The sequence below is a fragment of the Octopus bimaculoides genome, chromosome 25, assembly GCF_046866305.1.
Source record: "Octopus bimaculoides isolate indiv1 chromosome 25, ASM4686630v1, whole genome shotgun sequence".
NCBI lineage: Eukaryota > Metazoa > Mollusca > Cephalopoda > Octopoda > Octopodidae > Octopus > Octopus bimaculoides.
The window spans coordinates 31,579,609-31,596,421 of NC_142952.1; the positions used below are offsets into that span (position 1 = coordinate 31,579,609).

General features: G+C 39.7%; 1 protein-coding gene across 4 annotated transcripts in view; it reads right to left on the reverse strand.

The window, feature by feature from the left end:
* Positions 1-602: 602 nt before the first annotated feature.
* Positions 603-16,813, reverse strand: part of LOC106876415 (calcium-regulated heat stable protein 1) — a 34,765-nt gene continuing 18,554 nt past the window's right edge. For all 4 annotated transcript variants that reach the window (XM_014924953.3, XM_014924954.3, XM_052976224.2 and 1 more), the window contains exons 2-4: positions 3,450-3,586; positions 2,668-2,793; positions 603-1,790 (exon numbers count right to left, since the gene is read on the reverse strand). In XM_014924953.3, the coding sequence (XP_014780439.1) occupies positions 1,562-1,790; positions 2,668-2,793; positions 3,450-3,580 (486 nt within the window). In that variant the 5' untranslated portion in view covers positions 3,581-3,586 and the 3' untranslated portion in view covers positions 603-1,561. The remainder of the gene's footprint in view (positions 1,791-2,667; positions 2,794-3,449; positions 3,587-16,813) is intronic.

Sequence of the window (16,813 nt, forward strand, 5' to 3'; positions counted from 1 at the left end):
CCCACTTATACGTACCTTCCTTCATTGGACACTAAACTCCGCTTGCGAAGACCTGTTGAGGCAAGTGAAATCGAAATCAAATTAAATTCGACAACTGGCACCCATGCCAACGTCGTCTCCTTCATTGGAAACGAAACTCTGCTTGCGAAGACTTATTGGGGCAAGCAAAAGCGAAACCGTCAATGGCCCCTGTGCCCAGCATCGCCTTCCTGGCACTTGTGCCGGATGGCACGTGTAAAGACATTCGAGCGAGGTCGTTGCCAGTGCCGCCGAACTGGCTCCTGTGCAGGTGGCACGTAAAAAACACCATTTTGAGTGTGGCCGTTGCCAGTACCGCCTGACTGGCCTTCGTGCTGGTGGCATGTAAAAGCACCTACTACACTCTCGGAGTGGTTGGCATTAGGAAGGGCATCCAGCCGTAGAAACTCTGCCAAATCAGATTGGAGCCTGGTGCAGCCATCCGGTTTTACCAGTCCTCAGTCAAATCGTCCAACCCATGGAAAGCGGACGTTAAACAATGATGATGATGATGATGATGATGATGATAAATCTAAAATAAAACAATGAAAAAAACAATGAAAAAATACACAGAAAGAATTCAATTTGTTTGCAAATGTTACCTTAGAATAATTAAGGCAAATTTATTTAAATAAAAAAGGAGAGAAAAAAAAACTGAGTGTATATAGATATATATATGTGTGCGTGTATGTTTATATGTATAAGTATAATTAGGTAGAAAACATTTTAGGAAAAAAAATATTTAAAAAAAAAACAATTAAAATGAGGACCAGCAGTTGTTAAGGGGTGTGTGTGTGTGTGTGTGGCCAAGGGAGATAGAAGTTTAAGGACCAAATGGAAGAAAGAAGATGTTCAAATTTTGTGGGCAGATAGGCAAGGCCTGAATTAATACTGGGAGGTTATACAGATGTGCATCTGTGTGTGTGTGGTGGTGGTGGTTATCTATCTGTGTGTCTGTGTGTGTGCATATTTCTATACATACACATACATGGGTAACATATCAGGGTATGCATATACGCACAATGTGTAGTGGTGGTGGTGGCGTGTGTATATATATATATATATATATATATATATATATATATATATATATATATATATAGATACATACACATTACTGATATATACATATGGTATGTATATATATGTGCATGTGCGGTTATGGTTGTGCGTGCATGCATGTGTGTGTGTATATATATATATAGATAGATATATAGAGATAAAGAGATGGATAGATATATACATACACACACATACATACATGCACATTAGTTATATAATTAGGGTATTATATATGCACATGGATATATGCATATTACACAAATGTATTAGTAGTTACACATGAAAAAATGTATAAACACACACACACACACGTATATATATCATTAGATATACAAGTACATATGCATATATACAGACACACACACACACCAATTCACATATATATATATGTATATAGATATAGATATATCTATCTATATATATATATATATATATATATATATATATATATGTGTGTGTGTTAGGTATGGAGTGGAAAAAGTCATTCAGGGTGGCTAGGCTGGGCAGGATGGAGATCTTTAATGGAACCGTGGCTAGGAGAACAATTGGAGTTGGTGACTAGCGGCGAGTCCCAGCGTTCGTGGCTGACCCCCGGGGCCAAATGCATGATCTGCACATGAACGGCTTGAAGCTTTTCGTGACGTGGTGGAATGGTAATGGCCTTGTAGGTCACATCGTCGTCTTCTTTGGGAACATATTCACCCTCGATACTGAAACAGAAATAGATATATATATATATATATATATATGAATGGGGAGGCACATGGCTTAGTGGTTAGGATGTCAGCATCATGATCGTAAGATTGTGGTTTCGATTACTGGACTGGGCGACATGTTGTGTTCTTGAGCAAAACACTTCATTTCACGTTGCTCCGGTCCACTCAGCTGGCAAAAATGAGTAACGCTGCGATGGACTGGCATCCTGTCCAGCTGGGAAACACATACGCCATAGAAACCGGGAAACCGGGCCCATGAGCCTGGCTAGGCTTTAAAAGGGCGCATTTATTTATTATTATATATATATATATGAATACAGTGAATATTATTATTGATATTTGATTGAAAATTAGAAAGTTTTAGTCATAAATTGCCCACTCTTCCAGATTCAATTCACCAATAATTCAATATCCTTAAGGCTTAAAATTGTTTCAACTCTTTTATTGATCCTAAGGTAACCACACTGGCCTCTAGGGTTCAATACTGACCCTTTAGTTTAAACAATCCCTGAATATTAAGAAAAATTCAGTGATATTGTATTAGTATATTCTGACCGGAATGGAACCCGGTGCAGCCTTCTGGCTTGCCAGTCCTCAGTCAAACCGTCCAACCCATGCCAGCATGGAAAGCATGTTTGGTGTCTATTAGTTGATATTGCATCAATATTTGGGTGGAAATTAGTGAGTTTTAGCCTTAAATTACCCCCACTCTTCCAGGTTCAGTTTGGTAAAAATTCAGTACCTTTAATGGTTAAAATCATTTCAGGTATTTATCAGCCCCTTGGGTCAATTTATCAGCCCCAGGGGTCAATACTGACCACTTTGCCAACCCCTGATATAGATAATGATTTAGACAAACCAAAATACTCACTCAGAAATATGAACAAACAATGGAACACTTGAAGGATCTTCAGGTTGAATAAAACCATGACCCTTTTCTCGACAGAATTCCTTCACTTTACCTCGAACAGTTGGACCGCATTTTGCTCTTTCAGATCTGAAATTCAAACCAATACATGTAACCAATCAGTCAATCAATCAATCCAATGAAATAATTCTTCAAATCCTGAAGCCTGGGGCAAACACAGGGGCACAGCAAGGGACATAACACCTTCTACTCCATCTCTTTTGATTATCGTCCAATCGTATCTTATTCCCATCATCTTCCTTGTCATTCACCAGCCTTTGAGTCAGTTCGCAAACTCACCTCGAGTCAGTTCGCAAACTCGCCTGGAGTCAGTTCATTAACTTACCTCGAGTCGGTCCACAAACTCACCTCGAGTCACTTCACAAACTCACCTCGAGTCAGTTCACAAACTCACCTCCAGTCAGTTCACAAACTCGCCTCGAGTCACTTCGCAAACTCACCTCGAGTCACTTCGCAAACTCACCTCGTGTCAGTTCGCAAACTCACCTCGTGTCAGTTCGCAAACACGCCTCAAGTCAATTCACAAACTCGCCTTGAGTCCATTTCAATTTGCTTTAAAATTATTTTAATTTGCAGTTCAAATGGTTTCTAAGATCCCAATGCGATGTCTAACAAGGTAAGCAACAAAATTCAATAACATATACAATTAGGTGTGGTTCTAGGAACAACAAGGTACCTTGATGTAATCAAGGTACAGTATACAAGGTACATAAATAGGTACTCACGCTGAATAGGTACGGCTACGTCTGGTCGGAATTGGACTAGGGATGAGGAACCTGTGCTGAGAGACGGGAGAACCAGCCAAAGCAGCATTGTTAACAGCCTGAGTCTGTGGAATATCTCGTGCCGACGACATGTTGGTCTGTGTTTGCCACAAAAAAGACAAACATTGTTATAATTTTATGCAAGAAATGTTAGATTATGTAGCATAACAACAGATATGATTAAATTTACATGAGGGACTGTAATTATTATGTGGAGGTGCGTGGCTTAGTGGTTAGGGTGTTGGACTTGTGATCGTAAGATTGTGATTTCAATTCCTGGACCGGGCGATGTGCTGTGTTCTTGAGCAAAAGACTTCATTTGACGTTGCTCCAGTCCACTCAGCTGGCAAAAATGAGGAACCCTGTGATGGGCCAGCATCCCGTCCAGGTGGGGAATTTATACATCACTGAAACCGGGAAACCGGCCCTTATGAGCCTCGCATAGCTCGAGAAGGAAACATTCGTGGAGGCATATATGGCCTAGTGGTTAGAGTAGCGGACTCACAGTCAAGGGATTGTGGGTTCGAATCTCAGACCAGGTGATGTGTGCGTGTATATGATTGAAACACCTAAGCTCCACGCGGCTCTGGCAGAAGGTAATGGCAAACTTCTGCTGACTCATTCACCACAACTTCCTCTCACCCTTTCCTCCTGCATCTGGCAGTTCACCTGCGACAGACCAGTGTCCCGTCCAGGTGGGGAACCTATACGCCAATGAAACCGGGAAACCGGCCCTTACGAGCCAGGCATGGCTCAAGAAGGAACAAACAACAGCAACAATTATTACTTGATGTTTCTACAATACATACCCTGTGAATTGCTATCTCTATAGTCTACCTTTAAATGTGAATGGTACCTTTAGCTGTCAATAGTAATTTTAGTAAATTAACCCTTTCGATATCAAACTCCTTGAGACCACCTTAAAGCCACAACAAATATTCATTTCAAATTTTGGCACAAGGTCAGCAGTTTTGGGAAGCGGGTAAGTCAATTATATAAACCCTAGTGCACCACTGGTACTTTATTTTATCGACCCTGAAAGGATGAAAGGTAAAGTCGACCTCACTGAAATTTGAACTCAGGATGTAAAGCTGGACAAAATGCCACTTACTGTTTTAACCAGTGTGCTAACGACTCTGCCAGCTCACCCCACCTTGTTGGCTCTCCGTCACTTACAACGTCGAGGGTTCCAGTTGATCCGATCAACGGAACAGCCTACTCGTGAAATTAACGTGCAGGTGGCTGAGCACTCCACAGACACGTGTACCCTTAACGTAGTTCTTGGGGATATTCAGTGTGACACAGTGTGACAAGGCTGACCCTTTGAATTACAGGCACAACAAAAACAGGAAGAAAGAGTGAGAGAAAGTTGTGGTGAAAGAGTACATCAGGGTTCGCCATCATCCCCTGCCAGACCCTCGTGGAGCTTTTAGGTGTTTTCGTTCAATAAACACTCACAACGCCCGGTCTGTGAATCGAAACCGCGATCCTATGACCGCGAGTCTGCTACCCTAACCACTGGGCCATTGCGCCTCCACTCACCCCACCTTACAGCCACAACAAATATTGCAAAGTATTTTCTCCCCCACATTAATGAATGGACTGAACCATGGCCCTAACCTATATCTTAATGAATAGTTTAATTCATTAAACCATCACTGCCATCACAGCCACTAAAACCACTAACCATCACCATCATTGCTACTATTCATCCACTTCTTTACCGATAATAACTGTTAATATTACAACACCTATAGCCACCATCTCAATTACTACAGCACAGGGACTATAAATACAACTACACCCCTCACCACCACCACCACCACCACCACCACCACCAACAACAACAACAACAACAACAACAACAACAACAACAACAACAACAACAACAACAACAACAACAACAACTAATTAAACTTGTATGACAAAAACAACAAACAACCATTGTTACTACTACCACCACTGCAACCGGCACCACCACCGCGACTGGCACCACCACCATCACACATAACAACACTGTATATTAGACATAAAATATGAACTCTTCCACACACCAAATCCATTGCTTCTACACATACCACTATTACAACAGTCACCACCACCACCACCACTACCACCCAGCAATTAATTAACTGCTTGGCATTCAGATTATTCAATCAAATGTAATGCTTTTTTCATTCGTTATGCTTTTAATTAATCATGCCTTACTTTGTAACTTCGAAATTTTGATTATGATGTGATTGTATATTTTTAGAATGGCATTGAAGGGTAAGTGTGAGAGGCTGGATCTGGCTGGTTAAAACATAAAACAGGTCAGATATTTGGGCCGGATATGGCCAGTTGAAATGCTAAAGGATTAAGCCTAAAAGCATGAAACACAAAGTCGACCCCAGCAGAGTTTGAACTCCAAATGTACATTCAGGTGAAATGTCACTAAGCAATTTTGTCCAGTGTGCTAACAATGATGATGGTGGTGATGGTGGTGGTGGCGGCGGAGGAGGATATATTTGTACCTCAGCATCACTTTGGTGGCATGTACTTCTCTCTAATAATACTTTCTACTAAGGGTACAAAGTCTGAAATTTTAGGGGGTGGGGGTGGGGACTAGTCAATTACATCAACCCCAGTGTTTCACTGGTACTTAATTTACGGAACCCTGAAAGGATGAAAGAAAGCAAAGTCGACTTCAGTGGAATTTGAACTCAGAACACAAAGATGGACAAAATGCCACTAAGGATATCATTTGGCATGCTAATGATTCTGCCAGCTCACCAAAAATGACGATGATGATTATGATGATGCTAGCAATAATAACTGAAGTCCCGGATATTGTTTTGGGATATACACCATTGCAAGGACTGCAATCCTCTAATTTTATTCTGCTCTCCTCTCTTGTCACCTCCGCCATGGGCCTTGGGTAGCATGTTGCAGAATTCGAACTCAGAACGTAAAGACAAACAAAATGCCACTAAGCACTTTGTCCAACATGCAAATGATTCTGTTAATAATAATAATGATGGTGGTTTCGAATTTTTGTCACAACGGCAGTTTGGGGGAGGGGCTTAAGTCAATTACATCAACCCCAGTGATTAACTGGTACTTATTAAATTGACCCCAAAAGGATGAAAGGCAAAGTCGACCTCGGCGGAATTTGAACTCAGAACATAGCGACAGACGAAATTACCGCTAAGCATTTCAACTGGCGGTGCTAACGTTTCTGCCAGTTTGCCGCCTTTTTAATAATAGTAATTGATTATTTCAAATTTTTGCCACAAGGGAAGCTTGTGGGAGGTGGTGATGCAGTAGAAATTTGCCTGAAAGTAAAAAATGTTGAATAATGGTGCCACTAAGAATTTTGTCCGACATGCAAATGATTCTGTTAATAATAATAATAATAATAATAATAATAATAATAATAATAATAGTTTCAAATTTTGCCACAAGGGCAGAAATTTGGCAGGAGGAGATGAGCCCATGACATCATCCCCAGTGTGTAACTGGTACTTATTTAATCGACTCCGAAAGGATGAAAAGGCAAAGTCGACATCGGCGGAATTTGAACTCAGAATGTAAAAACAGACGAAATATCGCTAAGCATTTTGCCCGGCGTGCTAACGATTCTGCCAGCTTGACACCTTTTTAATATTAGTAATAATGATGACAATTTCACTTATTTGCCTCAAGGGCAAACGATAAGGGACAATACAAAGACAGATATAATAATAAGTCTACAACACTACTGTAGCACATACTACCATTTGAGCTAGCTCTATGATTACTAACACCACTATTAACAATACTATAGCCACCACTAACACCACAACCAATCCTAGAATGCTATTGGTACCATGACCACCTCTGCTGTACTATTGCTATTACTATCACTAAAGCCATTGCTACAACAGCTACTATTACCATCACCACAACTACTACTACTACTACTACTACTACTACTACTACTACTACCACTACCAGTTTCAGCTCAGCAACAATGTTTCAATAAATTATTGTAGTGGCCAGAAAGGGTGGCAGTCAGAGGAAAGGCATCGCTGAACACAGAGGGGCAGACAGAGACAGCTAGTGATAAAAGATATTGATTTCTGTAGATAGAGTATCAATATCTTTGTATCAAAGAGTCTTTAAAGTGTTATCACATGAGAGAGAGACAGGTAGATAGGTAGATGGACAAATAGAAAGGTAGGTGGGTGGATGGATAGATGGATAAAAAAGACTGCTAGTTAGACAGAGAAGTAGATAGATAGACAGATAGACAGACAGACATAGATAGACAGGCAGAAAGACATAGATAGACAGAAAAATATATATAGATAGACAGAAAGATATAGATAGATAGATAGACAGATAGACATAGATAGACAGGTTGATAGGTATAGATAGACAGGCAGACATAGATAGACATACAGGTAGAAATAGATAGATAGATAGATAGATATAGACAGAAAGATATAGATACACTGATAGACAAACAGAGATAGATGGATAGTTAGGCAGACAAATAGATAGATACATAAATAGAGAGAAAGTGAGAGAGAGAGACGGAAAAGAATGAATAAAGACATAATGTGAAAGAGAAAAAGAGACGGAGAAAGTAAGACAGACAGCAGAGAGAAGTGGTGGGGGAGAGATAGTGAGGAAAAAGAATGAGGACAGAGAGGGATAGTAGAAGAGGCACAATGGGAGAGAGGGAGGTGCAAAAACATGCAATAGAGGAGAGAGAGAGAGAAGGTGGTGAAGACAGCCATAGAAGCATATTGGCAACAACTGCACTGCTAGATCACCTCTGTCAGCTCTTCACACCCCTTACACGCAAACAAATTCTCCACTGCCCACCCCTTGTCCTCCTCCTCTTCGACCATCACCAGGTTCATACCATATGTGTGTGTGTGTGTCCCGCCCACTTGCACCTCCGACTCCTGCCACCTGTCCAACAGTTCCTCATCCATCATTCCACCCCACCCACCCACACACCCGTCATGTGATTCAGAGTTCTGCTGACAACTTCTAACTTAAAACAACTGGTTGTTGCCAAGATACTCATAAATATCAACCAGTATCCATAAGGCATTTCACTACTTCCATATCATATAACTACAACATATATATATATATATATATATATATATATATATATATATATATATATATATATATATATATATATATATATATATATGTTAATTCTCTAAATGAAGTATTAACAGTAACTGCACGATAAAGTGAAGTATATTGCCACTTAAGTGTGGCTGAAACAGGACACAGTAGTGTGTCGATAAGCCAGCTGGAGGAGATGTCCTCCTGGGGCTAAAAGCAACAGTAACATCCACCCCTAGGGGTCAGCCACACTTAAGCGGCAATATACTTCACTATATATATATATATATATATATATATATATATATATATATATATATATATATATATATAGATGTGTGCCTGTGAAATCTTGTATCCCGGCTGTAAGGTCTTATTTCCATATACGCCAGCTTAATTTTATTCGTCCTTATTCGAAAGACATCTGTTGTTTTGTCCCCTTATTATTCCTACTGTATTTGTGTAACATTGCTCGTTTTTTTCGCTGCTTTCTTCCAAGGAATCTAATGCTCTTAGCTTAGTTCTTCCTTGGGGCTGGCCAGAATGGAGCAATACCAGCCGAAATTGCAAGGATAATCTGGATCTCGACTGAAGAGAGAAAACTCTTAATGACCTGTCCATGTTTTCTTTGTATCGTCCATCTGGATGTTTTGTCTCTTTCTTGTATCACCTAACTGTCTGGATGGTTTGCGTTCTGCCCCTGGACTGGCTTGTGCGGGTGGCACATAAAAGACACCATTTCGAGCGTGGCCGTTTTCATGCGGGTGACACGTAAAAGCACCCACTACACTCTCTGAGTGGTTGGCGTTAGGAAGGGCATCCAGCTGTAGAAACTCTGCCAAATTAGATTGGAGCCTGGTGTTGCCATCCGGTTTCACCAGTCCTCAGTCAAATCGTCCAACCCATGCTAGCATGGAAAGCGGACGTTAAACGATGATGATGATGATGATGATGATGATATAGGGCATCCAGCTGTAGAAACTCTGCCAAATCAGACTGGAGCCTGGTGTAGCCATCTGGTTTCACCAGTACTCAGTCAAATCGTCCAACCCATGCTAGCATGGAAAGCGGACGTTAAACGAAGATGATGATGATGATATATATATAGCAATTTGGGGGTAGGGATTGAGTTGATTACATCCCCCCCCCCTAGTGTTCAACTGGTATTTATTTCATCGACCTTGAAAAGATGAAAGGCAAAGCTGACCTCAGTGGAATTTGAACTCGGAATGTAGCAGCAGATGAAATACTAAACCCAGCATGCTAACGATTCTGTCAGCTCGTTACCTTAAATAATAACAATAATAATGATGATGATAATTAATAGTGGCAGAAGCAGTATTAATGCCAAAAAGGTAATCTTGATATCCAACTAAATGTAGAGGTTATGTTAGAACATAGGTTACAGTGTTATTTACCTTGAGCGAATCTCTCATAAGGATTCATCATCATCGTTTAGCACCTATTTTTTTCCATGCTGTAGAAACATTGCCAGATCAGATTGGAGCCTGGTGCAGCCACTGGCTCCCCAGACCTCAGTCAAACCGTCCAACCTATGCCAGCATGGAAAACAGATGTTAAATGATGATGATCATATATATATATTCTGATTGAATCAAATTCTGATTGAATCTTCCATCTGTTAACATGTGCCTCTTTGCAAACAAAGGTAAACTTTCATTTAATCAAGATATCTTTGGCCTGAAGAGTAGCCTAGGGCAGGGGTTTTCAAACTTTTTGACTTGTGGACCCCTTTATATTTCAGACTTTACCTTAGGGACCCCCTTATAAACACTTATGAAATTTATGCATAAATATTTGCTTAAAATAACATATTTTTACATTTGTTTATTTAACAGTATTTAACAAATAAGTTTATTGTCAATTAAAAGATTTCGATTAAAAAACATATATAAAATCAAATTGCCCATAAAAAGTATTTGCTGTCCACGGACCCCCTGTCTTGTCCTTGCGGACCCCCTGTGGTCCGCGGACCACAGTTTGAAAACCCCTGGACTAGGTCCTGCTTGCTATGAAACATATGTAGCCTGGATCTTATCTACTACTCCATTCCTTTACTCTTGTATCTATATATATATATATATATATATATATATATATATATATATATATATATATATATATATACACACACACAGACACACACACACACACGCATATATGTATATGTCTGCATTTTTGTACTTGTGTCTCCTTGTTTTGAGAACATGTCCGTCCATGGGGAAAATATTACTTCGCTTGGAATGAGGTGAGGGTTGGCAACAAGAAGGGCATCCAGCCGTAGAAAAATCTGCTTCAATAAACTCCGCCCAACCCATGCAAGCATGGAAAAGTGTACATTAAAAGGACAAAGCTGATGATATATCTGTATTTCTGAAGCTGGTAAATATTAACCTCTCCCACCTCACACACACACACACACACACACATTCCTCATTACCAAGTACTTCTAGCTCTATGGAATTGGTGCAATAATAAGGAAGTAGCAGTTATACAACTGCTACTAATACCAACATACACATTTTATTGGTGTTTATTTTTATGCTATGCAGATTTTGTTCACGTGTGTGTGTGTGTGCGTATGTGGTGACTGTGTGTGAGAGAGAGAGTTGGGCAGTCTCTTGTAGAGAGAGAGCAAATATTTCCATTCAGAAATCCAGTTTCCAAGCAATACAATATTACTGTGATTATTTTAGAAACAAAAAAAAAAATTTTAAATTAGAAGAAATTATTATTATCATTATTATTATTATTATTATTATTAAGGCAGCGAGCTGGCAAAATCATTAGCATGCCAGACAAATTGCTTAACGGTATTTCATCTGTCTTTACATTCTGGGTTCAAATTCCGCTGAGGTCGACTTTGTCATTCATTTTTTCAGGGATCAATAAATTAAGTACCAGTTGCATACTAGGGTCGATGTTGTCAACTGGCCCCCTCCCCCAAAATTCTGGGCCTTGTGCCAAGAGTAGAAAAGATTAAGGTAGCGAGCTGGCAGAATTGTTAGCATGCTGGATGAAATGCTTAGCGGTATTTCATCTGCCGTTACATTCTGAGTTCAAATTCCACTGAGGTCAACTTTGCTATTCATCCTTTCAGGGGTTGATAAATTAAGTACCAGTGAAACACTGGGGTCGATGTAATTGACTAGTCCCCTCCCCACAAATTTCAGGCCTTGTGCCTATTGTAGTAAAGATTATTATTATTATTATTATTATTAATAAGGCGGTGAGCTGGCAAAATCATTAGGATGCTGGGCAAAATACTTAATGGCATTTCATCCGTCTTCACGTTCTGAGTTCAAATTCCACTGAGGCTGACTTTGCTGTTCGTCCTTTCGAGGTTGATAAAATAAATACCAGTTGAACACTAGGGTTGATGTAATCAACTTGCACCCTCCCCAGAAATTGTTGGCCACTTGCCAAATTTTGAAAATGGCAAAGAATTTAGTAAAACGATAATTGTTATTGAGCTGTTGTAGGGTAGTGAGCTCTCAGAATCATAAGCATACCAGGTGAAATGCTTAGCACCATTTTGTCCGTTTTAATGCTCTGAGTTCAAATTCCGCCAGGGTCAACTTTACCTTTCAGACTCGATAAATTAAGTACCAGTAAAACACTGGGGTCATTTCACACCTTATGTCCAAAGTAGAAAGGATTATTAAGCTGATGTTTGAAACAGAAATTAACACAAAATTTTTATGGAAAATGTTAATTTTAGATCACTTTAACCCTTTAGGGTTCATATTATGCCCTCAAACGTAATCCTTATTAATCCACATTGTTTTGAATTAATCATACATTATTTCATAGCTCTGAGATTTCAATGCTGTGATTATTTTTAAAATGACATTGTAGGGTAGGTGTAAGAGACCAGATCTGACCAGTCTGAATATAAAACAAGCAATAGGGCAGAATATGATAAAGAGTTAAAACAAGAATTTTGTATCACAGAACCCAAGAGCAGGCTTGAGGGGATTGGTGTCAAAAGGGTTAAAAATCTCACTGAGTATCTCCTAATTAGGTGAAGCACAGTTATTTTCCCCTGTCGTTTGCTGTCAAGAGATGAACATTTTAATTGGAAATGTCAACAAGTTTAATGTTTCAAAAGAGAGAGAAGAACAGTGAGTGGCAGCCATGAGAAGTACAGGAACGGTAAAACTAAAGATGTTGTCTGCCTCGAAAATTTTGCTTCTTGTCAAAGTGGGAAAAAATGACTTTTACTGAAGAATTGTCAGAGAAAGATATAAATAAATGTGTATGCGTTAAGTGATAATGGCGGTATGTAAGAAGATGTTTCTTTGGTACTAGTACAAGCAAAAGCAACAACAAGAAAAATAAGGAGAAAAAAAACATGACTATGGAAGATAGAATAGATAAAAATGGTAACATTGAGAAGAATAAGGATAAACGTTTGAGAAGGTCAGAGAAAAAGTCAAGAAGAATATAGAAAACCATAATGACAACAATAATGAAACAATGCTAAAAATAACACCAAGGAAAAATATTTCTTCGAGAACCACCATCAGAAGGACCAAACACTCGATTCAGTTTAAACACCATCTTCTATTTTTACTTGTTTCAGCCATTAGACTGCGACCATGCTGGGGCACCACCTTGAAGAATTTGTAACCAAATTAAATCAACTCCAATACTTTTCTTTTAAAAGCCGGGTGCTTATTCTATGAATCACTATGACAAACTGCTAAGTTACAGGAACATAAACAAACCAACACTAGTTGTCAAGCAGTGGCGCTGAGGGCAAACACAGACCCAAAGATATGTGCATAGACATATTTATGCAACAAGCTTCTTTCAGCTTCTGTCTGTCAAATCTACTCCCAAGGCTCTGGTCGGCCCAAGGCTTTAATAGAAGACTCTTGCCTAAGGTGCCACACATTGGGACTGAACCCAGAACATTAACCAAAAAAGAACATGAAGAATTATATTTAACCTTTGTTGTGATGATTAAATTTTTGCTGATGTAACATGCTAATCACTTGCCAATTAACATATAACATGCCAATCATTTGCAAATCATTGTCTTTCTTATTGAAAATTATCTGAAAATTATCACACTTTGAATACCAGAAAAATTTAACAATTTCGGATTCAGCATCAAAACTTACATGTATATGATATGTTAAAAATTTTTTCTTTAAGACAATTGTAAACAGTGACGAAATCCACAAAGATCCTAATCTTTGGCACTCCGTCGCTTACGACGTCGAGGGTTCCAGTTGATCTGATCAACGGAACAGCCTGCTCGTGAAATTAACATGCAAGTGGCTGAGCACTCCACAGACACGTGTAGCCTTAACGTAGTTCTCAGGGGATATTCAGCATGACACAGTGTGACAAGGCTGACCCTTTGAATTACAGGCACAACAGAAACAGGAAGTAAGAGTAAGAGAAAGTTGTGGTGGAAGAGTACAGCAGGGTTCGCCACCATCCCCTGCCGGAGCCTCGTGGAGCTTTTTAGGTGTTTTCACTCAATAAACATTCACAACGCCTGGTCTGGGAATCGAAATATGCTAACAAAAAGGGGTTAAATGGTCTTAACCGCTTTTGTTGTCTTAACCCATAATTGTGAATTAGCAACCACGATTTCATGGAATCCTTGCCCTTTCATCAACCTTAGACATCTACAAAATAATAAAATGTCTGTGCTTAATGCTACAGGTTAAGTTTAAAAATCTTTATCACACAAACAAACACAGTTTTGCTCACTATTTTTCTTTCGGTGTGTGTGGGTCACCGTTGGGATGTAACTGGCAGATGTTATCAGTGAAATGATAAGAGATACAGCACATGATCTTCTCTAACTGCTTAAAGGTTAAATATTTCTCCAATTATTACTTTTGCCAAACTGCTACTACTACTACTACTGCTACTGCTGCTGCTGCTGCTGCTATTACTAATACTACTAAAAATACTGTGAGCATTAATACTACTAGTATCGCAACAACAACATCACCACTACTACTACTACCACCACTTCTAACATGCTAACAAGCCAAGGAGAGATCCTCTTAAACAGGGGTCATCAAAGTGGTTGAAACTCTGCCAAATTTAGATTGGAGCCTGGTGTTGCCATCCGGTTTCACCAGTCCTCAGTCAAATCGTCCAACCCATGCTAGCATGGAAAGCGGACGTTAAACGATGATGATGATGATGATATATAGTATAGTGTGTGTGTGTGTGTGTATATATATATATATATATATATATATATATATATATATATATATATGGGAGAATATACAAATAATAACAACAGACGAGGACAGGTGGTGTAAATAACAAAAGTATATATTAGTATGACGCTCAATACACACACACAGCAGTGTATGTCGACCTATGTGTTTTAAAGTGATCTAAGAACTTTCCATCAAAATTTCATGTTAATTTACCGTTTTTAACCGTTTGGCATTCAGATTACTCAGACAAATGTTACACTTATTTATTCAGATTGTTTTGAATGAATAATGCATTATTATTTTGTAGCATTTGAGATTTCGATGATGAGATTGATTGCTAAAGCTATTTATGGCTATGGTATGTCCACACCTAGAGCTTGCATCGCCAGTCTGGAAACCTTATCTAGTTCGGCATATCTCCTGGAAACTGTTCAGGAATGAGCAGCCATCAGGCATCTATCATATTTTGAATATCTTGCTTCCCTGGGCATGGACACATTACGACTCAGATGTCTGGCAACTGATTTGGCAGACACCCACGAGATTATCCACCATCTTTACAACAACCTTTGGCACCTGTTTGAATTCCATGACTAACATTTGAGGAACATGCTTACAAAATCAAAAGCCATGACTTTCAGAACCTCTTTTGACACTTGGAATTTCTGAAGTATGGAATAAACTATCCACATCAGTTGTTGGGACATTACATCCTTCAAAACTTCCATGCTTCCTAAAATTCGCCAATAGTGCACCTGACGGCCCCCTACCTTTCGAAGGCAAAGTAGCTGAGTTCCTTTCGAGCGTTGGGCCTTACAGAGGCAAAGTGGCCAAGTTCCTCTCGAGCATTGGGCCTCGCGGAGGCAAAATGTTTGAGTTCCTTTCAAGCATTGGGCCTCACAGAAGCAATGACCAAGACCTTTGGCATTATGTACCAAACACCAGTTTACTAATAATAAATATAATTTACTGTTTGTTAGAATCACAGAATTGTGAAACTTGCAGATGAACAGGTGAATCATATGTATGAACAAATGGATGAACAGGTTTTCATTCTCCTCAAGTATATGCTCTGATAGTTTTTTTTTTTCTTTTTGTAATAAAAGAATTACCTAAATAATTTATCTCTAGTATTGTACCTTTAAGTAGTTGGTGGGCTGGCAGAGTCGTTAGCAGACCAGGCGAAATGCTTAATGGTAGTTCATCTGTCCTTACATTCTAAGTTCAAATTCTGCTGAAGTTAACCCTGCCTTTTATCCTTTTAGGTAGGTATATAGGTAAGTCACGCTCTTGCTTGCTGGGGCTGAGGTCATTCCAAGGTAGTGGTCCCAAAGGCATCACCATGCACAGAGCTGACCTGGTCCACCAGTGATGCCCATCGCTGGCAGTCCTACGCCAGTCCCTCTGCATCCTCCAAGGTGACACAAAACCTCTGGAGATCTTCCCCAATCACGTCCAGCCATCTGTTGCAAGGCCTTTCTGGGTCGATAAAATAAGTACTGGGGAGGGGGGGGGCGATGTAATCACCTTAATTACTCCTGGGTAACAGTATAAAAAAAACTGTGTCCTTCTACCAAGCTATATTGAGTTAGTGTAGCAGAGTGGGTTCATCCAACCAGTATGATCTCGAGCTCAAATTCATGGCCTCCATGTCAGACTGTGGTTGGTGATGAGAATGTGCTGAAGCCTTTGTTCTGCAGTGGATTGCATATAGGCAACCCAACCTCAGGTCAGGCTTTGGTATGAGTAGAAAAACTGCATCACCCCCTGCCAAGCCATGTTGAGCCAGTGTAGCTGAGTAGGCTCATCAAACCAGTATGATCTCAGGCTCAAATTCATGGCCTCCACATCAGACTGTGGTTGGTGGAGGGAACATGCCGAGGTCTTTGTTTTGCAAAGCACTGAACATAGGCAATACAATCCAATCAAATTACACTTTTATAACAAAATATCTTGGCTTGGCCTTGACTTCATTTCCAAGCATGTAGCAAA